Source organism: Xiphophorus maculatus, chromosome 9 (genome assembly GCF_002775205.1).
Source record: "Xiphophorus maculatus strain JP 163 A chromosome 9, X_maculatus-5.0-male, whole genome shotgun sequence".
Lineage (NCBI taxonomy): Eukaryota > Metazoa > Chordata > Actinopteri > Cyprinodontiformes > Poeciliidae > Xiphophorus > Xiphophorus maculatus.
The window spans coordinates 29,697,101-29,725,014 of NC_036451.1; the positions used below are offsets into that span (position 1 = coordinate 29,697,101).

A 27,914-nucleotide genomic window follows, 5' to 3' on the forward strand; every position below is an offset into this window, starting at 1 on the left:
CTGGTAAACACACACTAATCCTGCAGTTTTAACAAATACTGACATCTGGTGGTGAAACAGGAGATAGCAACTACTGACTTTGACTTGGCTACTCTTGTTAGCTTCTGTTGGCTCTTGTTAACTCCTGTTGGCTCTTGTTAACTCCTGTTGGCTCTTGTTAGCTTCTGTTAGCTCCTGTTGGCTCCTGTTAGCTCCTGCTGAGTTTGGATTAATGCAGAGCAAGAAGATAAAACTATTTGACTGGATTTGGCTCCAGTTCATTTTCTGCTTCATCAAAGCTGAATCTCTGATTTTAGGTAGATCACTTCCTCCCAAACTGTATCCACAAATCTACTCCTAATTCTGGGTGGATTCTCTCCAAAGGTTGAGCTATGATCTGTCTTATATAGAAAGGTAACTTGATTCTGCCTGTGGCTTCCTGCTCTTGTCTCTCTTGATAAGATGAATGGATCAAACCAGAACCTCTAATGGAGCAGAAGCTGCTTCAGAAATATCAACTCTGCAGGAATTTCAGAGTTTTCCCCTTTTTTATAGTAGAGAACAAAAAGCTACAGTTTGTTTGAATTTTTTTCAATTATCTCTTTATTTTTTATCAGTAAAAATATATATTTTTGTTTGTTTTTGATTTGATAAAGGTAAGTTTGTTCAGAGTTATTAAAATAATATGTGGTTATTTTCTGAGTGTGTTGTAAAAACTGGATGTTGAAGCAGAAAATAAGATCATTTTGTTTGAAAAATCTGAAGTATTTTGCTATTAAAGAGACACGATAACAACGTTAGTGTTGAGCTGCCCGTGTCTGAGGCGTGTTGACTGACTTTGGTTGCTTTGACGTAAACGGTGACACAGACGGACCCTGTGGAGCTGTGGCTCTTCCTGCCAGCTGCTCCGGTTAAAGAGATGCTTCAAATACCTCTACTTTTTGTTTCCATGAGCTTCATCTCTGGCTTTCACTTGGTAAAGGATTTTACAGCTCTGATCAGATCTGCTAGTTTTATCCACGTCTCACAATCTGAAATGTTATCATCTTAGTTTTATGACATAATCTCCAAATAATTTTCAGGTAAAATTATCCAAATTTTACACAAAAGTCTTAAATTAAAGTAAGGGAGGCATTAAAATGCTTTGAGCTTTGATATCTGAGATCCACTGAGGAGAAAAGGATTCTGTCTGAGTTTTTATTAAACCTCTGAGACGTTAGTGTAGCTATGGAGAGCTGATCCTGCCAAAAGTGACAAATGTAGAGCAAAATGCCTCAATAAACACAGTAATGTGCCAAATGTTTTATCCAAATATAACAAGTAATGACTTTCCCAACTTATTTGATTAGACAATAAAAAAGTAGAACAGTAAGATAATATAATAGTGCTTCAACAAACAAAATGACAAATGCACAAAGCAAATTACTACAACAACAAATTAGGGCCATTGTGGAGAGACAAAAAATTCACCAGAAGATCATAAAAAAACAACTTGGAGTGTTTTTTATTTAAAAGATTTTTTAAGATTATTTTCAAAATGTAATTTTTTAATTTGGTTTATTTCTAGAAATTTTTCAACTTTTCACACTCATAAATTTCCCTGTTTGTTCAGAAATATTCTGAGATTAATTTCTAAATTTCTGACTTTTTTCTGGTGATTTTTTGACTTTTCAGACTCAAACTTTCAATTTTTTTCTCAAAAGTTTAATAATCGGGCGTGCTGTGGTGGTGTAGGGGACAGCGCGACCCACGTTTGGAGGCCTTGAGTCCTCGACGCGGCCGTCACGGGTTCAATTCCTGGACCCGACGACATTTGCCGCCTGTCTTTTTATTTTATTTTATTTTGTCTCAAAATATAGTGGAACATTTAGTGATAATGTTAAATTAATACTACTGAATGCGACCAATATTAATTTTACACAGTATAATCAAATAAGCTGGGAAAGTTCTTATTTTTAAAATTTTTTATTCAATATTTGCACATTGAGTGCTTTATGAAGCCAGTTATTTACTTTTACATGTATCACTACTTTTGGCAGGATCGATCCTCCGTATATTCTCGGTCACCCAGGACATTAAAATGTTTAAAGGAAGACAGCTGGATTGTCCAACAGGAAAAGTCCAGTTGCCTCCAGTTAAACCAGTAGCTTTTTGTTGGAGAGGAAACCAGTTTGGACCGACTGACTCCAGGTTTCAAACGAATCGCAGCCGTCACAGAAAACGTCTCATGTTGGTCAAAAGGTGAAAATGGTCGCGTCACTTCCTGTTTGACGGAGCAGAGCTCTTGACCTCTGCTGACCCCTGAGGCGAGCCGTCTGATTGCCTCGTTACGGGGTAAATATTGCCATAGTGACGCAGAGCTGCTCCTGCTGGGTATAAACGCTGCGGATGGAACGTCAGCCTCGGCATCCAGCAGGCCGCCGCAGCGCCGCCGACCTCAGAGCCTTCAGCCTCCACCACATCCGAGTCGGTCAGCACCATGGTCAGCGCCAGCATACTGCTGCTCAGCGCCTCCTGCTGGCTGCTGGTGGCGCTGAGCACCTGCAACGAGCGGCTAGAGGAGCGATCGCCCGAGTACGACTTCATCAAGACCGAAGAGGAGAAGGAGCTGGTGAGTCCACATATCGATATCATACAGGGTTCATACGGCAACATTAAAATGCTTCAGTTTTGTATTAAAGTTCAATTTAATGTCTGATTAAGAGCCTAAATTTATAAAAGCCTTACTTACAGTTGAAACCAGATATTTTCATAGACGGGTGCGTTTTTTTCTCTCTGCCTGAAGTGAAGTGAGACTAAACTTTTATTATTTTAGATTTGTCACAATTACCAAACTTGTTTCCATCTGCTAAATGTCAGAAAACTTAATGGGAAAATTCTTTAGAGAACAGTTTTGCAACTTTCTTAATTTGAACAGGAATGTAATTTTCCTTAGCAAGATTTGTTTGGATCTTTTCAATGTTAGGAATGTTTATTATTCCTAATGGATCAATAACTTATTGATCATCTATTATTTTATATATTAAACAAAGTTATGAAAATTGGTTTATTTTGTTAAATTAGTGTTTTGTTTTTGGATCAGTCAGGTCTACAGGGTGTGTAAGAGACATTTCAAAAGAAAAAAGGTGTTTTAGTTTACTTATCCCTGAATATAATCAGAAGACGTTATTAATAAGAGCTTCTGTTCCATCCTCAGATCGAAGCTCTGCAGGAAGTCCTGGAGAAGCTGAAGAACAAACAGCTGCCGTCGTCGGAGAAGAAGCTCGGCTGGCTTCCACCTGTAAGCTCCGTCTCACCTGCAGGCACGGCGGGTTCTGGGTGTCTAACACCAACACTTTTCCAGTGAGATTAAAGTCCGTCACTTTTCCTCCAGGTTGCTCAAAACTTGAATCTGAGCTTTCAGTGAGACTGTAGCTATGTAAGCAAACAATAATTTGTGATGTGAGAGTTTAAATCTCAAGCATTTGCTCAGTTTGTCTTCTCACGTGTTAATCTCTGGTAAACCTTGGCTCTCCTGCTCAAGTATGGAAGTCCAGGAGAGACAAAAAACATGCAACATTTGATGCGTCTTTCCACCGCCTGCAGGGTTCATGTTTCCTCCTCAATTAGAACTTGTCAGATGTTAATAATTACATTTATTATTGTTTCATTTGTTATGATGTCTTGTAAATGTCGTGTTGTCATGTGTGTGTTTCTGTTTTTCTGGCTGCCAGTGCGACGCCGGTGAGCAGTGTGCGGTGCGTAAAGGAGCGAGGATCGGGAAGCTCTGTGGATGTCCCAGAGGAACGTTGTGCAACTTCAGCGTCCTGCAGTGTGCATAGAGCTCAGAACGCTGTACAAACCAAACAATAAACTTTTAAAAAACTTTCATGCTTGTTTGTTTTTACGCTAACACAGTTTTAAAGTTATCTGATATAAATTAAAGTATCAACTTTAAATCTTAACAAAGTACTTTTAAACCACAAATCCAAACTTTTGACTTGGAACTTGGTTTCATATGTTGTAAATAATAAAAATATTGCATCTTTAACTATTATGTTAGTCACTCGGTTTTACTTTAATGAGCAGATATTTATGACTGCTCAAGATTATTCATGTGTGGCTGATTTAGATTTAAATCTCTGATATTTGGTCATATTCAACCTGATTGAAATGCTGAGAAAGAAATTGAACCAGAAATTCATTTATAACAATTAACACATAATGGCGTTATTGATGCTAAAAGTGTTTCTGCAAGATTTTGGATAAGTTTCATCTTTTAGATGCATTTCTACATCAACACACCTGAATCGCTGCTGTGCAGTGACATCGATCTGTTTACTTCATGCTGCTAGGTTTTAGTTGACAAAGGGAAAGAAAACAGACATATGTAGAAAGTGCTCAGGTTTATTTTTGAAATGAGTACATCCCACCCTGAGCTGTAATTTAAACCAGAATTTGATAACATCTAAAAGTTGAGACAAAAGATTTTGAGCAGTAATTGTGGCATTAAAACGAAGCATATGCAGACATTTAGTGGAGACATGACTGATGGCAGTAAATCCCTTTCCTCCCTGTCAGCCTGATTGAAGCCATAACAGAAAATAAACCAAACGCTGGCGTGAATGAGTTCTGACGTTTTGATCTGGACCCAGGCGCTGCTGGGGGAAGAGGAGCGAAGCTTGGAGAGTCCAACATGAAGCGGTTCAGATCCGGAGATGAAAGCAAATGAAAAGCAAAACAGTCTATCCAAGCGTCCGTCACATGACAGCGTCTCCATGGCGACCCCGTTGTTGTGCAGACAGGAAGTTTGTACAGCAGTCATGTTGGTCCAGGCTCCGCCCCATCCTGGACCGCTGTGCTTGCTGTCGGTTTGATCCGCTGCAGCTCTGGACTCCTGGACAAAACCCAAACGGTTTCAGTGAACCACAATTTAATGGCTTCAGTGATTTCTTATTAATGGAAAGAAATTAAACCTTGTCTTGAAGAACAGATCCTGGAAATCTGCATGTTCACCAGAATAATAAAGATTTAAACTTGAGTCCAACAGAAGAGAAGCTTAATATTTTTATATAGTTATGTAACTTTCTGTCCAAGAAAAACTGAGAATGGTTGAACGTTACTTTCTTTGATAAAGCTACTATTTGATTGTTTGGGATTTCTGGAGAAGAAAATGTGGTTGCTGCCATCAAAGAAACATCCCCACCCAACAACCACTGTCACACAGAAACCTCTCCAACTGAAACTTCTTCCAATCATCTGGGAATTTGCTGACAATCTGTGGATTTTTCCAGCATGATGGAAAGTTAAAACCTAAAAGAACAAAGCCGCTTACAAATTCACGTTTTGGACATGTGGTCAAACTTCAAAAGATCTTCGGTCTACAGAATTTGTGTTCAGTTTTCAAAAAGACGGTGGAAACAGGAGCTAACGAAGTAGAATCAACTCTGAAGACAAAGAAGACGAGAAGGAGTCGACATCAGGAATACTGGCACAAATTTTTATGAATATACCAATAAAAGCTGTTGTCCAGTGTTAATAGAAAACAGGAAAACAGTTTAACTTTAGGTTGACCTTGCCATTCATAGGGAGGTTTCCTTTATGAGTGCAGTAACAACATGCAGCCAGCAGATGATGCTGTGACTCTTCCACTCCTGCTTTAATCTCATGTAAATTGAACCTCTGTAATCTGACAAAAGCTGCCATGTAGCTGTTACATCAATAATTTCAAACATTAAATTCAGCTTTTACTTCCCTACTTTCTGTCAATTCCACTTTCATTTAGTTCATGATTATCTGACATCCTGAGAAGAGATAAAGGCGTCACACGTTCTGTTACAGCAGTTTGGGCCCCAGAGATGACTTGGCGTCGTGTGTGAGTGATTATCAGAGGAGCTGTTGGTACTCACAGGTTATGAGATGCAGAGCGGCACAAAGGAGTAGCGTCAGCGCGGGAATACCAGCGAGGGGCGCGGCAGCGGAGTTAGGAGACGATGAGGCAGTGGAGCCTGCTTGGTTCACCTTACGAGCTTCTGATTCAGAAGCTTTACACTTCTGACTGTTGAAACACAAACAGAAACCAAATCAGAACAAAAACCTTGAGCTCTAGCAACACTGAGACCAGAAGGATGGACTCACAGCTGCTTCTCCAGGTACTGCTGCTTGGATTCACAAGATTTGGTCTGACTCTGAGCTGCTGACATCTGGCTCTCAGCTGCCGTCTTCAGGCTGAAGCAGGACTCGGTTTGATGGAAAGCCTGCGTCAGGTTTTGCTGCAAGGCCTCGATGTGCTCTGAGGATGCACAGAAAAGGACCGGTTAATACCAGGAACACAGACTGTATTAAAGAAGACCAGCAGGATCATGAAACAAGCTAATAAATAATCAGTTACTAAACTCCAGTTCTTTAGAGCCACTGGCATGTTGGTTTTGGATGCCAGAAAAAAGTGGCAAAGAAAAGTCAAGAAATAGCTCATTATCGTACTAAAGCTCCCCTCCCGCCCCTCCATAGCTCTTGCTCTTGCCTGTCTCCCATCTTCCCAGAAATAAGCAGCTGATCTGAACTTTCTCCATAGGGGGCTGGACTCCATCTTAGTGATGGGGCAAGGAGCTCAGTCATCCAGGAGGAGCTCAAAGCAGAGATGTTGCGTCTGCGTTGAGGGAGATCTGAGCAGGATGGCTCCTGGGCTCCTCCCTTTGGAGGTTTTCTGGGTTTGTCCCACTGGGAGGAGACTCCTGGAAAGACCCAGAAAGACTATGTCCTGTCTGGCCTGGAAACACCTTGGGATCCCACAGAACCAGCTGGAGGATGTTGGAACCCAATCTCTGAGAAGTGGAAGACGATGGATTACCCAACCTGTAGAGACTAATGCATCCCAAGGTAGCAACACTAAAGAAGCTACTGCTACCGTTAACTCTTAAGAGTATAGGTATAGTACTTAAAGTACTCCTGGATCACAGCTTCTTTGTTTTTGTGTGTTTGCTTGCTCTTGTCAAACCTCCGGTCGTTAGCGGCAGATGGCTGTTCACACTGAGCCAGGTTCAAAGTTTTCCTTCCCATTTTTGCCACATGTTTGTCAGTATACTTGGTTGTAAAGTTTCGCTGTGTTCCACCTACAGACCTAAATCTTGGTTCAGTTGCATTGAACTCTTTGAATGCATATATGAAAGCCAAGTGGACTATAACGCCGGGCATTCTGGGTAAATGCAACCAAAATAAACATGCATGTTCACTGCTAGGAGGAGAAATGGCTGAAGAGAGATCCAACAACCACTAAAATCTGCCAACACTCCATTTGTTTACGTTTCATGAAGAAGGAAGTTGCGCTCAGTGTCTTCAGAAGTGTCGTTTCCTTCAGTGGTTCTTGGTGCAGATGTTGGGTAGAAACTTGGTTTTACTTGTTTTTGTTAGAATATGTCAGACAGGTTAGTATAGAGAATTAAACACGAGTTATCCACCACAGCAAGTGGGACTAACTGATCCTGGATCTGTTTTCATGCTGCAGCTCTGCTCCGTTTCAGCTTTACTTATAAAGTTTGATCTGGTGTAATCACCAGGCATGTCAGGAATGTTGCATCCTGCCAGTGTTCATGTTTTCTCTCCTTTGGCTTGTTTTGATGAGGTCATAAAGTTCCTGAGTTCTGACCAGCTGGTCTGGTCCAGAACCCGCTAGACCAGTTCATACTTTCTGTTTTTATTCTGGTTGTGAAGTTAATCTGATTTTTCAGGATGTTTTTTTGATCCACAGCAGGTGTATGTTTCAATGCATATGACTCGTTTCTTCCACATAAAGCAGAGATTAATTTCTGTTAAATTACCAAACACAATGCTCCTTTCATATCTCCACTATGCAGGAATTTATCGCTTCCTCCAAACACTGCAGGCCGGAGGCCCCATTTATTAACAATTGTTCATACTTCCCAAAAAATCCTTTGCTGCTGCTGCTGCAGGACTTTGGTCAGACAAGGAAAAAAATCATCTAACAGAAGACAAACATTTATTTTCTCCATTTAGGCTGAAAATGAACTGATAAATGTTCTGCATCCACCATAAATTCAAGGAAGAAACCAGCTGCAAAACTGAAAATGTCACACATTTCATCAATAACACAAAAAAGAAACAAAGTTGCCCTTTTCCACCTATTAGTGTATAATTACTGTTCTGTCAGTGACCAACAAGGCCTGAACTAAAACCGGTCAGGCAGCCTAAAGAAGCCCGATTTCTAAACCATAGCTCCACCAATGAGACAGAAGTGAGAAAGTTTACTTATTTATTTGTAGTTCAGATTATAAATAAAAAGGGAATCCTGCTTCTTGTTGGTGTTAATCAGCATCTCCAAGACAGTGGCTCCCAGTATTCCACAAATACTTGAGGCCACCATTAAAACCACTTCTGACTGAATAATTTAATAATTCAAACATTAAATATGCATTAACACACGCAGTGGAAACCGTCTTGAACTTGGTTTATGTTTGATGCATGTACATTCTGCACAGAGAATAGGGTATGAACACATTTAGGAGCAACATTGTCCCAGCCTTGAGCAATATGGTCTTTAAGGGAAAAATCACAAAGTCTGTCTGTCTTTGCAAATCTCCACCAGCAGGAGCTCTAGCTCATCCACCATGCTTTTAAACATGAAACTGTCTTTGTGCGGTGCCAAAGATTTGGTCTGCCAAGCATAAATCAGGCTTTAGTAACACAGTGGAGGCTAACATCCTCAGTCTTCCTTATCTTGGAGGTTCAGACAATCAGCAACAAGGAAAAGGAAATATGTTCCTGGATTGGCTTGACTTGCTTTGCAAACGCCAGCTAATAGCGTGCTAAATTAGGATTGCTGCTAGATATTTCAGCTTCCAAACTACATTTTCTATTGAATATTTTGCTGTTAGATCCTCATTGATCTTGGGGGTTTGTCAGAACTTGTTGCTTCCCTGAACCAACCCACAGGCATGAAAGCCTGATTCAAAATGCAAGGTGTGGAATAAACCAATCTTCTGGACATAAAAATGCGTGATCTGAACTCATACTCATATTATCGTCCTGGCCACTACAATCAGTGTAGCTGACCATCAAGAGGCCATGAGCGCATTTTCACAGCCAACACTAAATGTAGATAAGACGACAATTTCAGGAAAACAGAGTCAGGTTTGGTTGGTTAAGCCGGATTGTTTTCTTTGGACGTTCCCTCTGAAGGAAGAGGAGGAGATGAAGGGAGCACGGAAAGATGGGCGGGTCAGCTACATGAAGGCCCACTTTGGATTCTGTGACATGTGGCACCGCGGTGTTGGGCCGCTCCCTCCGAGCCCTTGGCAGGTTTCTGTGATGCTGACTTCATCCCAGGGAAACCCACATTCCACAGTTCTGGCCGGGTTCAGCTGACCGAGCCGGGAACCGCTTCCATAGCTGCTGCTGGTTTAACCCAGACACCTGCAGCGACATCCAGACACCATATTCACACATATGGTGGTAGGTTTTGACTGGGCCACTTCAGAACCTCCACCATGTTGCCTTCAAAGCATTTCTAATTTAGCTGGACGCTTCCAGTTGCTTCGAGAGAGTAAATGCTCTCTGAAGCTCTAATTCTCTTGTACATGGAAACAAATGGTCCTCTAGGATTTCTTTATATTGTGCAGCATTTATTTTACAGTGTTTGACTCTTGCATTACAGTTTGGCTAAATAACTTTTTAGTTAGTGGTGGTAGCAGCTTTTCTTTGGTACGTGTTTTGTGAAAGAAGAGGCTCGGTTCCTAACCGTGCTGAACTGTTCCACCCTCTTCCAAACCAGAACCTCAGCTTAGAGAAGCTGAGTATCATCCTGGCAGTGAAGCGCTCCAGTGTTTGCCGAAGGTCATGGTGTGAAGACACCAACAGAACCACAACATCTTCTTAAAATAAACATTTAACTCTGAGGTTCCCAAAACAAACTGCTCTGCTTTGGTTTCCTCACTTGGGCAACTCCAAACATGCAGAGAAATATATCATATTTCTCTGAATAATAAGGCTTATTAAAAGTAGTTAACTGTCATTGGGGGTTAAATTGCTGGAGTTGGACAAGTATTGACAGGTAAAAGATGAGTGGCTTTTCCCTCTTGCTTTAAACAATTTTTCTTTTCTTTCATGTAAAACTCAGAAAACATGAACCATCAGAGCCTCTGGTTTATATTTTTAGCAGACCGATTCATTTTATGTTTTGATTATATGACTCAAGAAGAGCCTCGCCGCTAAGCACGCTCCTCTTTAAGCCTTTCCATTGGGTTGTATTTATTTACTCTGACTCACCGGTCGTTATGGTAACGGGGGGCGGGAAACGCAGCTAAGAATACCAGTGGAGAAAGTCTCCTTTCATGGCAGCGATGGAGTTTTTCCAACAGCGTTTTACCTTTCTGCAGGCCGAGCTGCTCCGTGAGGTTGGCCTCCCTCTGCTGCAGCAGCCTGACGTCGTCCTGCAGAGCCGTGACGTTCTCGACCAGGACGACCTGCAGGACGAAACAAACACACCCCAGAGAGGGGAAAAAACACGTTACAGGGAGCGTGGAGGGGAAAAAGCAGTCTTTGTTGTCCTGCGTTTTCCTACATTTTTACAGCAGAAGAATTAACATTGATGTGGTTTGGGAGTGGGAACTTAAATGGGTTCAGTGGGTTTGCAACGAGGACAGAAAACTGCCAAACATTTGGGAAGCTCAGTGCAGAAAGAAAACAGGAGAAAACAGGAATACTAATAAAAATAAAAATAAAAAATTCACCATGTCAAGGTAGCCTAGAAGTCAACAGCAACTTGGGCCTCTGCCTGTTTTCGGTTCCAATTTCTCAGTGAAACGTAACTCCAAACTATTCCACAAAAAATTTGAGAAAATCTGAAATATTTGGCAGAAAAAGCAGATTGGGAAGCTGACATAGACTCAGTGCTACTTGACAATCTAGGAGCGCCATTCATTTTCCTTTGGATGTTAGCTTCTGTGTTAGCGCTCAGACGGTTTCTAATGCGTGTATCGATGCATATTAACTTACATTTGGTGTTTGAACTTTTAAAAATAGGCAGTTATAGGTGTTTTTAAAGAGGATCTAAAGCTTTCACAGTCCCTAACCTGAACTGGTGAAGCAGTAAAATTAAAACCAATTTTTTGTTTTGGTGTTTCCTGAAGGTAACACCAGTTACACACTGGGACCAGTTTCTCCCAGTGTGTAACTTTGACTAGCTGCATTCCCATTACAAATGTGTGAAATTGTGTGCAAAAAACACAATTTTGCGATTGTGTTTTCTCCTTAAATGTGAAACGCATTGTAAATAAGTTTGTTCACGCGATAAGTTATTAAAAGTCATGCCACGCCATGAAGCTCCAACTACTTCCTGTCTTCTTCGTGGTTTCCGCCAGTAGTAATATCCGGTTGTTGATCATGTGACTCTTGTGATGCAAAATGTTTCCAATGTAGTTTTGCAAAATAAACCAATTTTGATGTTGCCAAAAAAGAAACCCACCTCATCCTAGCGCCAAAACTTTTAATCAAAAAACGAGTTTTTTTAAAATGTGTTTCCATTGAGCATGTTTATTGTCAAAATGTCAAATTGCACAATTATATGGCGAAATCTAACACAGTTACTGTTTCTTACTGCAGGTAAGATACTGGCTGCTTAGAACTGCTCCACATAACCACATTTTTAAACATTCTGAACTGTTTCTCTAAAGTCTAATGAACGTTCTCCATCAAATGCACAGATTGTGTATGAAACAAAAACTGGCTGAATTGCTCTTTAAAAGTTTCTTAATTTGCTATAAAAGCTTCAGGTTTGCGCAATTTGACCTAAAAATCAACCCGATTGCATGCAGAGAAAAAAATACTTCATATCCTTCATGCATCTGGTTCTTGGAGAAGCTGAGCAGGAAGTGAAGCAGAGGAAGCTCCACTTCGTTCTCAGTAGCTGTTAACAAACCGCTGGTGGGGTTTTTCCTGCCGACTCGCACACGCTGTGGTTTCTGCTCAGCTCTAATAAATGCACTGACCCAAATCAAAACGAGTAATATTCAATAATTAAGACATAGTTTTAGAGACGTTGGGGCAGAGATGACCTTTTGGAGCACAGTGACCTGACTGGACAGGAAAAACATCCAGCGCAAAGCAGCAGCTGCTGATTATTATAAAGACGGATTCCTCTTTCTCTGCAGATCACACCGCCACTCCAAGTATCTCACTCAGTCTAAATATTTCGCAGCCGAGAGGAAGAGGAAGAACTGATAGCACCGGCGGTGGGTCACATGTCTCCTCAGGGCCGAGAAGGCAGCAGAGCGTTTAGTAAAGCCGATAAAACGACGAGCTGAAGCGGCTTGATCGTGATGACAGGAACACATTAATGAGGCATCTACAGTACATTTCCTGCTGCATGTTAATGCTAATTCATGCTTCTGAATCTGAGTCACAGACTACAGTGCAAACACAACAACCACCAACGTCTTTACTGTTTGGTTACAAGCTGAGGGTCGCAGTTTCAGCCACAGAAAGCAGCGTAGAAAAACTTTTCAGACGAGACACCGTAACTCCTGTCCCACCAGCTGCTGCAGGAATCACCAAGAAAACAACATGTAGCTCTGATGTTTCATAAAAGCTTTGAAACCTCAGCCTCTATGGAAGGCCATTTCTGCCATGAAAGAAAAATAAAAGCCCAATAGGATGTCGTAGTTATGCAACTTAAATTCATAATTATGATTTTAATGTCATAATTTTGAGATCCAAAGTCATAATTTTAAGATAGTTAGAATTTCAAATTTCACAATTATGATATTTTGAAGTAAGCCTGCATAGAGAAACATCTTGACTTTTTATCTCATAATTATGACTGAATGTCCAAATCAGGACTTTTTGCTATTATGACATTAAAACTCATAATTATGAATTTCTGTTGGACTTTTATTTTCCTTCTCATGGCGGAAATTGGTTTCAAGCTTCTGCATGAAAATCGAACACTAACTTTTTTCTTTCACTCCCAACCCTTTATGTTATGGTGCCCAACCCTTTATTTTATTTACTGATGCAGAGAGAAAGACTGAGGAGAAAGACTGGGTAATACGGCTTAAAAATAAAATCTACGTTTTTTTTTTTTAACTTTTTAAAAAGGTAAGCGAGTATGGGGGCCATGCTAAGGAAAATAAAAAATGGAAAAATTAAATTACTGGAATAAAATAATAATGTTACTAGAATAAAGTTGAAATAATTTGAAAATAAAGTCATAATATTACGAGAACGTAGTCATAAGATTTGGCAATTCTTTAATCTTTTAATATTAATATTTTCATTCTATCGCAACTTTATTCCTGCATTATTTTGACTTTATCTTAATATTATTTTTTTTATTTTCTTGCATGGCCCTAATATTTTGTCGCAAAAAAGAACTGATAAATTACAAAAAATATTTTCAAAATGCGTTTTTTGTATTAATCATTAGGGCCAGGCTACCAGCTTTTGTTTGTTTGATTACAAGAAAAAAGTCATAATATTAGAATAATAAAGACAATTTTGTTTTGTTCCACAAAATTTACTTTGTATGTTCACATATAAACCAGTCAAGTTTTGACTTTTAGGTTGTGAAATCCAAATTAAAGATATGACAAAACTTTAGCATTTTCAGCGCTAACAAAATCTTTCCTTTTATTTATTCTTTCTTCCTCAAGATCTGTCAAATAGTTAAAAGTGATCAATTAAATTTCATTAAATATAGTGTTTTACTCCTTAAATATATCCATATGCAGAATGTTTTCCTTCTTGTCCAAAATAAATAATCAGCTTCTACATTCTGTTGATTTTTAATAACAGTGTTTGAGTTTCTCCTGATAGTTTTGAATGATTTAGCCTAATAGAAATGCTCATATTGATCATTTCCTCAGTTTAAGGTCACGGCCTAAAAAGGTGGGACCAAACACACGACCCTGAGGCACTCCTGTCAAGATTTAACTCCTAAAACAGTAAAAATAACTCTAGAATTTCACTGAAACAATCAAAGCTGACAGCATTTGGGCTACACAGAGTTTCTCAGACATTTGAAATAACAACAGAAAGAAAGCTGACGTATCCCTAGATGATATAAAACGACTTCCTGTCTACTCAGCATTATCTTTAATATATACAAATCATGTTGCAACTGGCTTCACGGTTGGTCACTGATGGTCGTCAGTGTGAGTCCTCTATAAAAGGAAAGACATCATAGAAGCAATTGTTGCTGCCCATAAATCTGGGAAGGGTCATAAAATTGTCTCCAAACTATTTGATGCTGATCATCCTACAGAGAGAACCATGGAAACATTTCAAACAGCAACGAGATTCTCCTCTCGAATAACAATATGGCAGCACGACTTACATTTGTTAAGCTAACAAAGTAACGACGTTTGGTCAGAAAACCAATCGCAGCAATCTGACCTGGAAACTTTGCAGTTTGGAGTAAACCAGGAAATCCTCTGTATACGAGAGTATGAATATGAATCCATATGAGACCAGCATAAGCTAACGCCAAACTGGGTCATCAACTGCAGAATCGCTACGTTTCTATCCAACTGTCAAAGTGGGACATTTTGAGAGAACTTTTTAAATGTCGCAAAAAAGGAATGGAGTGTTTCTTTCCATCGACTGGTTTGGAGAAAATCAACACAAAGCCAGATGTTGACGCTGAAGGTTTGGGGTTTTAGAGTTTATTCTGTAAATATGTTTCCATTTCCCCTTTAGTTCATTAACTTTTTCCCCCCAGAAAAACCACCTCAAGTGGATCAGAAAACATATTTTCCAAAATTGAGAACATTATTTTGAATTTTGCCGTTTCCATCAACCTTTTCTAAAGCAACACGACAATATTGGCATAAAAAATACATTGATGGAAACACAGCTAATAACACACAAACACAGCAGCAAATACCAATGGCCTAGACAAAGTCCAGACCTCCACTTGTTGAGGTGGGAACTTGAGAGACTTGTTCATACAGAAATGTCAGCAAATCTCAACAAACCGAATCATTGAAGAGACCAGAGGGCCTAACCTTTGACCTTTGGAGCAAAATGCGTTTCTGCCCAACATTTCACAAACAGGGTTTGTATTTTGGCTTCGTTCCTGAAATAGGGTGTACTTTCTTTTCAGCATAGCTGTTTACTGTTTCTGTGGCTCTAAAGTGATCTGTTGTTGAGCTGCGACTAGCCCTGTCACGATAGCAAATTTTGCTGAGCGATTAATTGTCTCAAAAAATTATTGCGATAAACGCTAATATTGTCTGAAGACCTTTTTACACTGATTTAATGGAAATGACATAATCATGCATGTGATTTCCTGCCAAAGATAGATACACTTTATTTTCAAAAGAATATTTAACACTGGAGCTGATAAACAAAATAAACAAAACAACCAAAAACAAAATGGATTCTCAGTCTCCATTAACAAAAAATGTACTTGAAAAAAACTAAACTACATAAAGCCAAAGTGGAAATAAATACTGCATTCAACCAAAAGAGTGCAGATTATGAAGTCTGTATATTATGTTGCCCTTCAGTAATAATTAGATTTAAATAGAGAAAATGGGCACATCGACTACCTGATGCAATAGTTCACACTACATGATTTTTTGCTCCTATTTTTCCCCTTACGACAATCTTAAAACGTTGGTCTTTCTAAGATTGTGTGGTGTGTTACGGTAGATCATCGTTGCCGCTCTGATCCAAATCAGGGGTTTTTCCCCGACTGGGAGCTTAACGCAGCCTGTTGAATGTGACAGGTAGCCAATCAGAAAGCGAGGATTCTCCTCCCTGCTTTCTGAGGGGAAATTACGTCGGGGAATCCCAAACAGCTGACACGGCGCAACCCGAAGTCCAGCGGACGTGGAAACAACATTAATGTTTATTCAACATGCAAAGAATATAGAAATGACAAGAGGAGGAGTTGGAGCGAATTTGCTACCGCAGTTGATAAACCCGGTAACTTTTCAGCTGTTCTTCGTTAACGTGACATATATAGGTTCTAATGATTTTCATTCAGTCAGGACTTTATGCTGACACTAGCCACATGCATTGCAGGTAGATTGTAGTAAAGCATTGATTAATGCCTGGTTTTAAAATTAGTTCACTGAACTTGTAGCCATTATTTTGTGCCCATTGTTGGACACCACACGGCAGGACCGAACCCGATCGAACCGTTATACCTAGGATTTCTGTCGGCTAATGTGTGGTCTGTCAGGTTTTAAAAATGGGCCGACAATCGGCCGACAGCTCTAAGATCGTTTAGTGTGCGCTGGGCTTTACACTAAGGAAATGAGGTCAGAGGTCAGTGGAGAGCACCGGAGTTGAGCTTTTTTTCATTCGGTGTCATCAACAGAAAGAGAAAAAGGCCGGAAGAGACGATAATGCCGATAATTGAAATGACGTTGATAGTTTTAATTTATGGTACGATTAATTGATTTATCGTTTATCGCGACAGGCCTAGCTGCGACATTTCCGTCTGCTGCAGTGGAGTCCCACAGGGCACCCTGTTCGAAACATTTCATTTGGAGGCAGATGTTTCTTCTTAGTTCAGATTTCAGAACAAATAATTGACAAAGGAGAAACTATTCAGTTCTGGTTTGGATGGGAAGAGATTTCTCTCAAAGCTTGTGCCTGAACGGTAATGAAATGTTTTAGTGCTGATTTATAACGCCGCAAGAGACAAACTAATGTTGAAATGAAGCCATCGGCTGAATATGCAACCAGTGGTTTGAATTAAACAACCGATTTGCTGCCAGTTCATCTCTTTCCTGAGCCTGACTCCTGAAATGGAAACCATTCTCATCTTGAAGCAGATGAGCATAAATCAGGTAATTCAGAAACAGAAAGTGGGTTCAGCAGCTCTCTACACGTTTCAGAAACCTCCTTCCTCCATCTTCCTTCGCGTCCTGGGACTTTGAGAAGGTTTCCCCTCCCAGCAGTCCCACTGTTTCGCTACTTCCAGCTTCATTTTCCCTGAAGAGCTGGCTGGAAAAAGTGACTGTTGCCTCCTGCTTTTGTGGTTGGTCGTGACTCACTCCTCCTCTTCCTCCTTTTCTTCACCTCTGCTCCACTGCTTCCTTACTTTTTCCCCTCTCAAACTTCTCCCGACTTACTCATCTAGTAAAATATTTCAGGATTTAGAAACCTCAGGCTCCGCTGCCAGCATTGCTGCGGATTCTGGCTGAACATGAATGTTTTCGAAGCAGAATACATTGGATTAATTAAAACACGTTACAGAAAAACGCGATTGAGTAATGTTTAGTTCTTCTGCACTTCAGTACAAAATATTCTGGATGTTTGTGCGGTTCAGAGTTCGCTGACATTCCTGGAGGAATTGGCATCTGAAGAACCTAAAAATGCTTTACTAGTGTCTTCAAAACATCCTTTTTTGGATCGGACTGTCGAAAAGTATTTGCCTCTTGCAGATTTGTCTCTCCTCGCCAAATTGTCACTCATTTTAAACGCAAAGACGAAACAAAAATGCTTTGGAGGCTGTGCATCCCGTAACGTCTGGGGTAAAACTAACAATAACATTTCAGAAAAAGAACAGTACAGTAGTGGTAGTATGATGATCTGGAGATGCTTTGCAGCTGAATGAAAATCAGTGTTTAGTCATCAGGTAGTGGCTTTTCAGTGCAACTAAAACCCCAAATGAACATTTTTGTGGTAGATAAACTATATAAATTAGTCCTTAAGTGTGCAGTGACATTTTTAAATGAATTTGTGTAAATGTTCTTGTCATGTTTAACTGGTGCAGGTACAAAAACGCAGCAATGAATAATGCAAACTCCAAAATATACAAACTCACAAGAAAATGCAAGAAAAGAACGTGGCAAACAAAATATAGAAGTAGAAACCTGCGATCGACAAAACAAATGCAAACAAAAATTGCTGCAATCATAGGAAATGGAAGCAAAAGGGAAAATTACGTAAATAAAAACAGCAAGTCTAAAACGATGCAAGTCACTAATGAGACCAGACCTCCTCCAGACCACTAGGGGGAGTCGCTCAGCAAATGTTATTGGATCAAACCCTCAGTAAAAACAGGATGTCCAGAAAAAAGTTGGAGGAAGAGAGACAAGGCGCATCATGATGATTGTCTTTTTTAAACATGCAGTTTAAAAAAATAAATATTCTAGAACAGTAGCACATTTATGTAGCAGGACTTCAAATTTGGCACATTTTCATATTTGCAGCATTTCCCCTTTTGCTTCTCTGGTTGCAGCATTTTTCACTTACGTTTCTTTTGTTTATTGTCATTTTTTGTTGATATTTTCTCTGCCTGCAGCAATTTCCTGTTCCATTTATTTTTGCTGTTTGCTGCATGTTTCGGCCATCGTACTTTTAACCACATCCTCCACAAAACCAAGACATTCTGCAACATGCAAAAAGAAAATATCTGCCGATGCTCTGTGGATTCTTCCTGTCTACGTTTCCTGATTATTATGAAGGATGTTGCAACAAAAAGGACAGAGACACATCAGTCATTGTTTGTCGCATTTAAAAATCCTATTATTCTGTTTCCATCACAAGTTTTGGCTCCCTGCACAAGTGAGCCAAAAAACTCAACAATACGCGCACCAACATGTTCAGCTCCACAAAGAATGGCGTCCTGAAGCTGGATGTGATTTATTTTTATTAATCACATTATTTAACAATAATAAAAACACTGTCAACATAATTACTGGAAAATCACTCATTATTAAAACATGCAGGCCTAATTTACAGTGGAAAAGCTTAGAGTAACTTTAATTCATTCCCATACAAGTTTTCAGTCTTCTATGTAAAAGACTGACTTTAAATCTTATATTGAGTTTTTGTTGAGTTTTCTCTTGCAGAGAGAGAAAACTCCAACATGGCTGCCAAACGGCAAAATAATTGATACATCACAACTTTGATTAATATTTTACATTTCTGGCCCCAAGGAATATAAGAAACAAACAGGAAGAGATTTCAAAGCTCCTGTCGAATTATAAAATTAAAATAAAATAAATAATCCCCAAATGATGAATGATGAGACTGAAAAATGTTGACTGTTTTTTAGCATAAAGAAAGTAAAGCCAGAGTTTGAGCTGCAGTTTCAGATGAATCCCTGCCAGCATCAGAAGCAGACTCACGTTTTTCAGCCGGCACTCGTCCAGCGTGACGTTGGTGGCGTTGAGGCGTCCCAGCAGCAGCAGGATGTCGGCCTTCAGCCGGTCCTGCTCCTTCCACGCCTCCACCGCCTTCTCCTCCAGCGCCCGCCTGTCCTTGTCGAACACCACCTTGGCGCCTTCCAGCTTCTCCGTCGCTTCCCGCAGCTCGGCGCGGCACTTTGCCGAGCCCTTCATGTCCGGAGACGTGGACCACACCACGATGACGATGATGGAGATGATGGACCAGAGCGCCAGCAGACCCATCACCACCTTCTGCACCGTGTTGGAGTTTTTGGAGGCCATGATGCTCAGCGGAGAGGATGGAGAGCAGCTGCTGCTCTCTGAGACTCGTCAGGTTGAAGTGAGCTGGAGTTTCCCTACAGAGCGAGTCGGACCGGAGGAAAACGCCTCCCCTTCCTCTGCCCACCCTCCACCACACCCCAAACCTCACCCTCTTCCTCCGCCTGCATGTTATCAAGCCCACAGAGGATGCAGAAACCTTCACACACACACAGTGTGAGAGACTGTAGCTTTCTGTTTCTGTTTCCCAGCTTTCTGGCCGTGAACCTGCCTGAACTCTGCAACTGAAAACACATTCCAGAAGCAGAAATGAAACTCAGAGACGAGACGCTGCAGCTCTCAGTCTTTCCTGAACTGCAGCTGGCACACACACACACGCCCCCACACACACTCTGCCACCTAGTTGAGCTCCTGCTCTGGAGGCGGAGCTTGTTTCTGCATCCCTGAAAACATGCCTCATTTGTTCCAGGCTACCCCTCCGACTGCCACACCCAGCGGGACGGAGACCCAGCAGGACAAACCCAGACTCTCCAAAGGTTTTATTTGTTCATTCATTTCAAACAGACAAGCAAAAACAGAACAAAATAATCATAAAACTAATAATCATAAAGGAGCATGCAGAAGATACAAGATGTTATGATTTTCTCTGTCATTCACCTGAAAAACACAAAATCTCACCAAGTCATTTTGCTTTACATTCAAGTGCAAATATCTCGCTACTCTTGAAATAACACAAAACTAACTTATAAACACTTTTCAGCAAGATATAGGAGTTTGTTTTAAGTAAATAATTCCTTAATATTGATGAAAATGTTCTAGTCCCATTAGCAGATTGTCATTTATAACCTGGTAAAATGTTATCAGTGAAATAATCTGCTAATGGAGCATTTTCATCAATATTTTGAACATTTTTAATCTGGTTTATATCTGAACTTTGAGCTCATCATTTAATCCGTTCCATAAATCTACTGCACACACTGATAAACAAAGACTCAGTTTCCTCTCCGAGTTAAAAACGTCATTCAGCTTCTACAACAAATCTGGAACAAACTTCCAGAAAACTGCAAAACATCCGAAACCCTGAGTTCCTTTAAATCTCGACTGAAAATCCACCTGGTTAGATTTGCTTTTGAGCTACTGGAGCATTTCTGATGTGTATCAATGATTTTGTTGATGTGACTCATCAAAATGCAAGGTTTGTTGCTGGTTTCTCGACTGGTGGCTGTATGATGTTTTTTATGACTTTATTTTTGTGTTTTTATGACATAAAGCTTTTTGAACTGCCTTGTTTCAGTTCATAACAACGGCTGCAGCAATAAGCAGAAAACTTTGTTTCCAGTCCCTAACAGGGAATTTAAAACAAATAAAAATGATGATGTCTGATGTTTTCAGAGCCATTTTCTCTATCCAAACAGGAAGTTCTGTGAGGTCAAAGGTGAACTGTAGAGTTTTACTGTTTGGGAAAGAAAATAATAAAAATCTCAAGGCTCAGAAGATTCAACAGTCTTTCTTCAAAATCCAAATAATGCTGCTTTCTAACAGGACAACATGATTTAATGTTCGTTTTTAATATTGATCATTTCCAGATCAGAGAAGCAAGTCAACATGGAAGGCGTTTTTTTTCTTTTATCTGATTTTTCTTGTTTTTGTTTTTCAGATAATTAACATCCATCGTTTGAGGAGTGAACAGTTTCTCTGTTGCTCTGACAGCTCAGATGGTTTGTTTTTCTGAAGAATGTTAAATCTTCAGTTGGATGATTTATCTCTGCTGGGACAGTCTGTGTCTTCAACAAATCTACCAGAACCTGTGGATGTTCAGGAGGAACAACAGGAAGACTCTGGATGGAGCCATGAAGAGGTGAGAGATTCAAAACCTAAAACTTGTCGAGGCAAACTGTTCTCCTGTGATGTGTGGGAAGAGTTTCAGAAAGTCTACGGACTTAAATCACATGAGAACTCATACAGGAGGGAAACCCTACAGTTGTAACCTGTATAAAAAATCCTTCAGATGCAGCGACAGTTTAACCCGTCACAACAACACACACAGGCAGAATGTGTATTCCTGTAGAGTGTAACAGGACTTTCATAGACGTGAGCCGTCTGACGGTTCACACCAGGACTCACACAGGAGAGAAACCGTACTCCTGCAAGGTATGTTCTTCAGACAGGCGAGTCACCTGAGAACACACACATGGGAAACACCATACCAGTGTCGCATAAGTAGGAAAACTATAGTGACCACAGTAATTACGTCAAATTATATGTCAGTATTATCATACGATGGGATATTAGGGCCAGAATAGGAAAACAAAAGTTCTATATAAGAAAATAAAGTCCTTCTAATCCAGGAGTAAATTTGGAATAATAGAATAAACTTGTACTAATGCGTTTTTATTCTTGTACTAATACAAGAATAAAGTCATAAGATGAAAATAAAGTCAAAATGCTACCAATACATACTAATAAATATTACTCATGTTGCAACAAAGTTGTAATATTGATAGAATAAACACAATGATCCAGTGTTTCTTTTTTGCATTTTATTGAGTTACATCCATAATCTTAAATTCATGTAATGTGATAGACCAATATAAAAGTAAAGCATAACTGAAGAGTTCAAGTAAACTAATTTCCTCACTTAATATGGAGGAAAGGATATTTCTGTTGCATTTTATTCTATTTTCCATATTTATGAAGATAAAAAGGTTTCAGTATGAACAGATTATGCCTTCAGCCTCCTTTACTCTGATTCAGTCTGAACATGTATGATACTCTGAGAACAAAATATAATTATTTATTTCAAAAGCAAAGAGCAAACGAACTGTTATGAAGGCATTCTGCCCTCTGCTGGACAAATACAGGAAGGACAAACAAAAGTTTGAATTCTTTTACCACCAAGTGTTTTATACGTTCAACAACGTTCTGGTTTCACTGAAGCTGTGATGCAACTTCCTGTTTACAGAGTCTAAAACATGAAGACGGACTGTTAGGGGGAAAAAAGCTAAAATTTCTAAATTAATTTAATATATTTAAAGGGAAAAACTTCTATATTCTTTTATGTTGTAAATTTGCAAAGAAAAAATTATTTTTATGCTTGTTTGTAAATCTTCAATATTAAAACTAAGATGTTCTAAGATTATAAAGTTATACATTTTTATTGGAAAAAAGCTTTTCAGGTATTTGTGATTAAAAATGCCAGAAGTCCTTTAAGGTTTAAATGTTACATTTCCAGGTTAAGGATGTTTGAAATCCTTGAAAATGCTTGAATTTTAATTAGTTTTTTTTTTTCAAGGTTTGGAAAGTCTTGAAAGTATCAGTGGTCAAACTGCACAGTTTTGTAATAAAGTGAAATGTAATGTTGATTAAAAGTCCAAATTTAGAAAATGTTATGTGCAGTTGGAACCAAATATTTTCACTCGGTTATTAAAAACATTTTTCTCACTGTTTGAAGTTAAATTAGACTAAACATTTATTTTTGTTAGAATCACCAGAATAATTTTTATTTGCTAAATGCCAGAAGCAAAAACATTTTTATAATTCTCTTCAAATTAACAGTGAATCAGTGGGACGAGAGCCACAAATTTCAGACTTTAATCATTAAACTTTTTTATTTTCTCATAAATTTAAGACTTTTTCACAACCTGTTCTTTTCTTTTAAATATAAATATAAATATGTGCAATTAGCATAGAAGTTTCAGGTTTTGGAGACCTGATAATTATTTTCTTTGATACTAAAATAAACTAAATTTAAATGACGTTTTCAGTGATATATTGATTTATCTTAATCTACTGGAGGGTCACACTGCCCCCTGCTGACCAGACACACACTCTACATCTGATCAAAACTGTAAAGGATTTGTTTCTTGGATTTTAATAAATATTTCAGTTATTTCCACTGAGTTCAGATAATTCGGTGGATTAATCCTCGTCTTTGGGTTTAGTTGATCACTTTTCCCCGTTGGGTGATAAAATTATCTTCAGTTAAAACAGGTGTTTCAGTAAAACAACAGGAAATCCTGAGCAAAGTTTGTGTCTGAAAAACAGCAGCTGGATAAAAATGGTCAGCAGTTAGGAAGTAAACATCTGCTGTTTATAACGAAACGCGTCAGCTTCCTCACTCAGTCCGATGAAGATGAGGCGTCTGCAGGTCGTCGTCTTCCTCCTCGCTCTCAGCGGTGAGTCCCACTTTAATTCACTAAGATGATTTATTATTGTTATTTCAGTAAAGAAGGTTTCCATAGGAAACTCTTTAAACTGATTGTGAGTGGAAAATATTGAAGTTTCTCACATAGAATCTGCATGAATCAATAAAACAAAAAGAAAAAAATGTTTTTTTGAATGTCTGACAGTTTGTAGCACAAGTTACTTAGAAAAAATATTATTTTCAGTTTTAATAATTAGTAGGTTAATTTAGCAGGACTGCAATGTAAAGACGAGTCAATCAAAAATAACGGGATAATATAGAACATCTGTTATTTCGGACAAACAGAAATTATCTTTTTTATTTTTTTCCTTTTGTTTTAAATTTTGTTCAACTTATTTGCTGCCATTGGTGAAGTTACATAGTAAAAAACTAAGAATATTTCTGATTTATTTAGCCTTTCATAAAGAAAAAATTTCTCTAAAGTAATTTATTCTTTTTTTTACCTTAATTCTTTTGATAGTCATTCATTTTATATAATTTTTATTAATTTTTTTCTTATTTCTTTGTATTTTGGCATTTTGTTAGAAACTTTAATTCATTCACTTTTGTAACTCGATCTTTTCTATTTTTTCTCTGACGTACTTTTTTACGTTTTTTATCTTGATTATTTCTCATATGTTCTGTTTTCTGTTTTGATTTTCGGTCAGTTTGTTGCTCATTCGTCGGCGCCCAGCAGCAGTAAATCAGCCTCAGTGTTTCTGTTCTTCAGGTTTCCGGGCCGCCACCCTGCCGACCGTCCTGGTGGGAGTCGGGGAGGACGCCACGCTGCACTGCCCCCTGCTGGACGCCTCCAACGGTACCAGCAACTCGGCGGACCCAGCCACCCTCAGCTGGTACCGGAAGGCCGCGGGCGGCGGGCCGACGCTGCTGCTGAGCCTCAGCCCTGCTAACGGCTCCGTCGTCAGGTACGGCGACGGCGTCGGCCCGCAGAAAGTATCCGCCGCCGCTAACGGGTCGCTGGTGCTGCACGGGTCCGAACAGAGCGACTCGGCTGTTTATTACTGCGGTATCAGTCACGGCTCCGAGCAGAACAAGAACTCGACGCTGTAGAACCGCAGAGAGAACCGAAGCTGTGGGCTCATCGGTTCTGAAACGGATGATTTGAGTTCAGGAGCAACAAATATGGCGGGCAGACAACCTACTGGACCAATATGGCGACCTCAACTGAAGAAAAATAACATCAGTAAATATAAAATGAGTAGTTTTAGTAACTGATGTTAAAGTAACAAAGTTTGTATTTTGGTTTCACTTGTGTTTTTATATTTGGAACAAAGCAGGAATTATTTCCTTCCACATATTGGGGAAGGTTTGTTCTGTTCACAGAAATGGATCAAGAAGTTTCTAAATACAGACATTTATGAAAATCAGTCAGTTCACATGAAATTGGACTAATTTGCAAAAAGTAAATATGGTAGGCTAACTGCAACCAGGGACAACGAGGAATGCTAACATTAATCAGACATGCTAACATTATCCAGACATGCTAACATTAACCAGATATTTACCAGACATGCTAACATTAACCAGACATGCTAACATTAACCAGAGATGCTAACATTAACCGGACATGCTAATTCTAACCAGGAACACAAACGCTAAATAAAACAACGTGGGGAACAATCAGTCAGAATATCTTTCAACACAGGAATCGTCCACAGATCATAAATGTTTTCTAAATGCTTTTTATAGGTGAAGGATGATTTTTTTTTCTCACTGCTTGTTTTATTTAACAAAATTATGGGATGTATTTGGTGAAGGAAGCTGTATGTTTGATCTGTTAAGTTATTCCTTAATCCTGAAATAAAAATGTCTTCACTGTTTATGACCCTGATTCATAACATGTTAATAAATGTATTAAACACATTTTTTGTTTTCATAATTTCTTCTTAAAGTCTCATGGTAAAAATAATGTCCAAATAAAATTAAATACATTTGTTAGCTTTTCCACTAGTAGAACAGATTAAATTAATGTTTTGATGTATTATTTAAACTTCATCACTTTTTATTAATCTTTCATTATCAACACATCATGAACTCAGAGTGAACGTATATAAAATGATATAAATAGTAAACTAAGGCAACAAAATTTTAAATCAAGTCAAGTCAAAATTAAATTTTTTTTTTTTTTTTTTACACTGGATAAAACAAAAAATAGAAAGAAAGTACACCCTCTAGGGTTTACTTATTAGGCCATAATGGAAATTATTTCATCGTTCTAAAATAATTCACCACAACACAAAAAACACTGTAAAATGCAAAAACTGTGTGAAAAACTAAATACATCCTTAATTTTTATCCCAGGATTTTGCTGTTAATCCAATACATTGATTAAATTATTATTAATCGTTAATCTGATCAGCTCTATATGAGCCGTTTATGGTCAGTTTGCCAACTGGAAGCACAGATGGAAAGACATGAGCTGCAGTTAAATATGTTGTTTATTTTACTAAAATGCTCATGAAGGAGTTCAGATGAAATCTTTGAGAAATCGACGCATCTGGAGGGAAATTTGAAGGTTTTCAGCAGCAGATTGTGGACATTAAACTATTTGAGTTCATTAATCTGGATGTGAAAAGTTGGATATTAATTTACATTTATGAATGATTTGACAAAAGGAGATGTCTACATTTATAATTGTATTCTTGATTTGCACACATAGTTGGAATCTCAAGAATCTTAACTTTCCAATGATGTGAGAAACGTAAATATATATAGAAATGTCACAAAATATAGTAGAACATTAGTTTACATTATGAAGGCTAAAGGGTTAAACATTGTTACAGCTCATTAATCTTGATAGTTTTAAGACAATGTATTCAAAAACTGGAACGAAGATGTTTTGTGTAGAAGAAAATAAAACGGTGGAAAAAGTTAAAGTATTTTTCTTTTGTTCACCATCATAAATCTCCACTTTTGTCACAAAAACGCCAAAATCAGATAAACGGGGAAGCAGAACTAATACAACAAAAAAGTTTTAAATGTATTTTTATATTTAAATTTTATATTTATAGAAAAAGGTTTGAATTTTCTAAATAGTTTTTGACAGTTTGACAGAAAACCAATTTTATTTTTGTTTCCTTCGGTTGAATCGACAACATGAGTGAGAAAATTTCCTGTTTTTCTTCCTGCAGCAACCGACAGAACCGACAGAACCAACAGAACCAACGGCCCATCTGATCCCAGAGCGGGCCGTCTCCTCTGGAGACCGCCCAGGTTCTGCTCCAACGCTTTCTGACGGTTCTGTTTCCCAGAACCAAACCGCTTCCCGACCTCACTGAGGAGCGGCGGCGGCAGGTAGCGTATCCACGGCAACCGGCTTCTCAGGTAAAAATATCAATATTTAACAACAGTCAGCAGAATGTACAGAAAACTAGAATAGTTTCTATTGTTAGATAAAAACATTATCTTTTTGTCCTTTAATATTTTTAAATTAATCTTAATGAGTTTTATTAGAAAACTCAGGTTAAAACATTAAACTGTTTAGTCACTATAAATTAAAACAATAACTTGGTTTAATGCAAAAAGACAGTTATTGAAAGGAAAATTATGTTTAATTTATTCAATATGGAGCCTGTATTTTTGTTTTCTTCAACTTTAGTAAAAATATTCATGTATGTTTCAAATTACTATTGTCTGGTTTAATTGTTTTTAAATACTTTTGAAAGATGTTCTTAAGTAATTTTATATGATTAGATATTATTTACACTTTTACCTACCAGAATCCAGTCCCAGTAACCTAAATGGGAGTTTTAAAAATCTGACTGGAAAATGTTTTATTTTTATTTAACATATTCGTTAATGTTTTCAGAAAACACTGGGCTGCTTCTCATCCTTACAGGTGAAATATATCAAATACATGAAACTCCTGGCTTTTAATCTACAGTAAAATCTTTTTTCTGTTGAGGTTTAACTGATAAATGTCTCCCAAATGACCAAAATTAGCTTTTGAAGTATTTATGGATTAGGAACACTGAAAAAACACAAAATCTTACCAAGTAATTTTGGTCAAGTTTCTAATGAAAATATCTTAGTACACCTGAAATAAGACAAAACTTTTCAGCAAGAAATAGGAAAATGTTTTAAGTAAATAATTTCTTAATATTGATGAAAAATATCCATTTGCAGATAATTTCACTTTTTTACAAGGGAAATAATTTACTTAAAACAAGTTTATAAATTTAACTAAAATATCACTTATAAGTCATTTTTGTCTTCAAGTATATTAAGATATTTACATTAGAAACTAGACCAAAAATACTTGGGAAATGTTTGTTTTTCAGTGAACAAGCCTATAAATGACTATTTGTCAGATTTTGGTGTCCTTCTATACT

At 38.4% G+C, this 27,914-nt stretch overlaps 2 protein-coding genes and 1 gene segment (V, D, J or C); 2 read left to right on the forward strand and 1 right to left on the reverse strand.

Moving 5' to 3' along the window:
- The first annotated feature begins 1,898 nt into the window (after positions 1-1,898).
- LOC102237393 (cocaine- and amphetamine-regulated transcript protein-like) lies at positions 1,899-3,847 on the forward strand. Its single transcript, XM_005813924.2, has 3 exons — positions 1,899-2,590; positions 3,176-3,259; positions 3,693-3,847. The coding sequence occupies exons 1-3, from the start codon at positions 2,459-2,461 to the stop codon at positions 3,798-3,800; spliced, it is 324 nt and encodes a 107-aa protein (XP_005813981.1). The 5' UTR covers positions 1,899-2,458; the 3' UTR covers positions 3,801-3,847.
- Positions 3,848-4,347: 500 nt separating this feature from the next.
- On the reverse strand, positions 4,348-19,489 carry LOC111609697. The gene is made up of 5 exons (XM_023339393.1): positions 19,062-19,489; positions 10,340-10,436; positions 6,097-6,250; positions 5,868-6,016; positions 4,348-4,855 (listed from the first exon to the last, which is right to left on the reverse strand). Coding segments are annotated over exons 1-5 (723 nt in total). The 5' UTR covers positions 19,383-19,489; the 3' UTR covers positions 4,348-4,853.
- A 3,961-nt stretch (positions 19,490-23,450) lies between these two features.
- On the forward strand, positions 23,451-25,446 carry LOC111609698. The segment is given in 2 exon segments: positions 23,451-23,554; positions 24,293-25,446. Coding segments are annotated over 2 exon segments (390 nt in total).
- Positions 25,447-27,914: the final 2,468 nt, after the last annotated feature.

Bases quoted from the DNA above. Each gene is read 5' to 3' on its own strand.
- LOC102237393 (XM_005813924.2), top strand. From the start codon at position 2,459: ATGGTCAGCGCCAGCATACTGCTGCTCAGCGCCTCCTGCTGGCTGCTG. The intron at 2,591-3,175 runs GTGAGTCCACAT...TTCCATCCTCAG, and splicing joins CCGAAGAGGAGAAGGAGCTG to ATCGAAGCTCTGCAGGAAGT. The intron at 3,260-3,692 runs GTAAGCTCCGTC...TCTGGCTGCCAG, and splicing joins AGCTCGGCTGGCTTCCACCT to TGCGACGCCGGTGAGCAGTG.
- LOC111609697 (XM_023339393.1), bottom strand. From the start codon at position 19,382: ATGGCCTCCAAAAACTCCAACACGGTGCAGAAGGTGGTGATGGGTCTG. The intron at 10,437-19,061 runs GTGAGTCTGCTT...TTCGTCCTGCAG, and splicing joins ACGAGTGCCGGCTGAAAAAC to GTCGTCCTGGTCGAGAACGT. The intron at 6,251-10,339 runs GTAAAACGCTGT...GTGCATCCTCAG, and splicing joins GCAGCTCGGCCTGCAGAAAG to AGCACATCGAGGCCTTGCAG.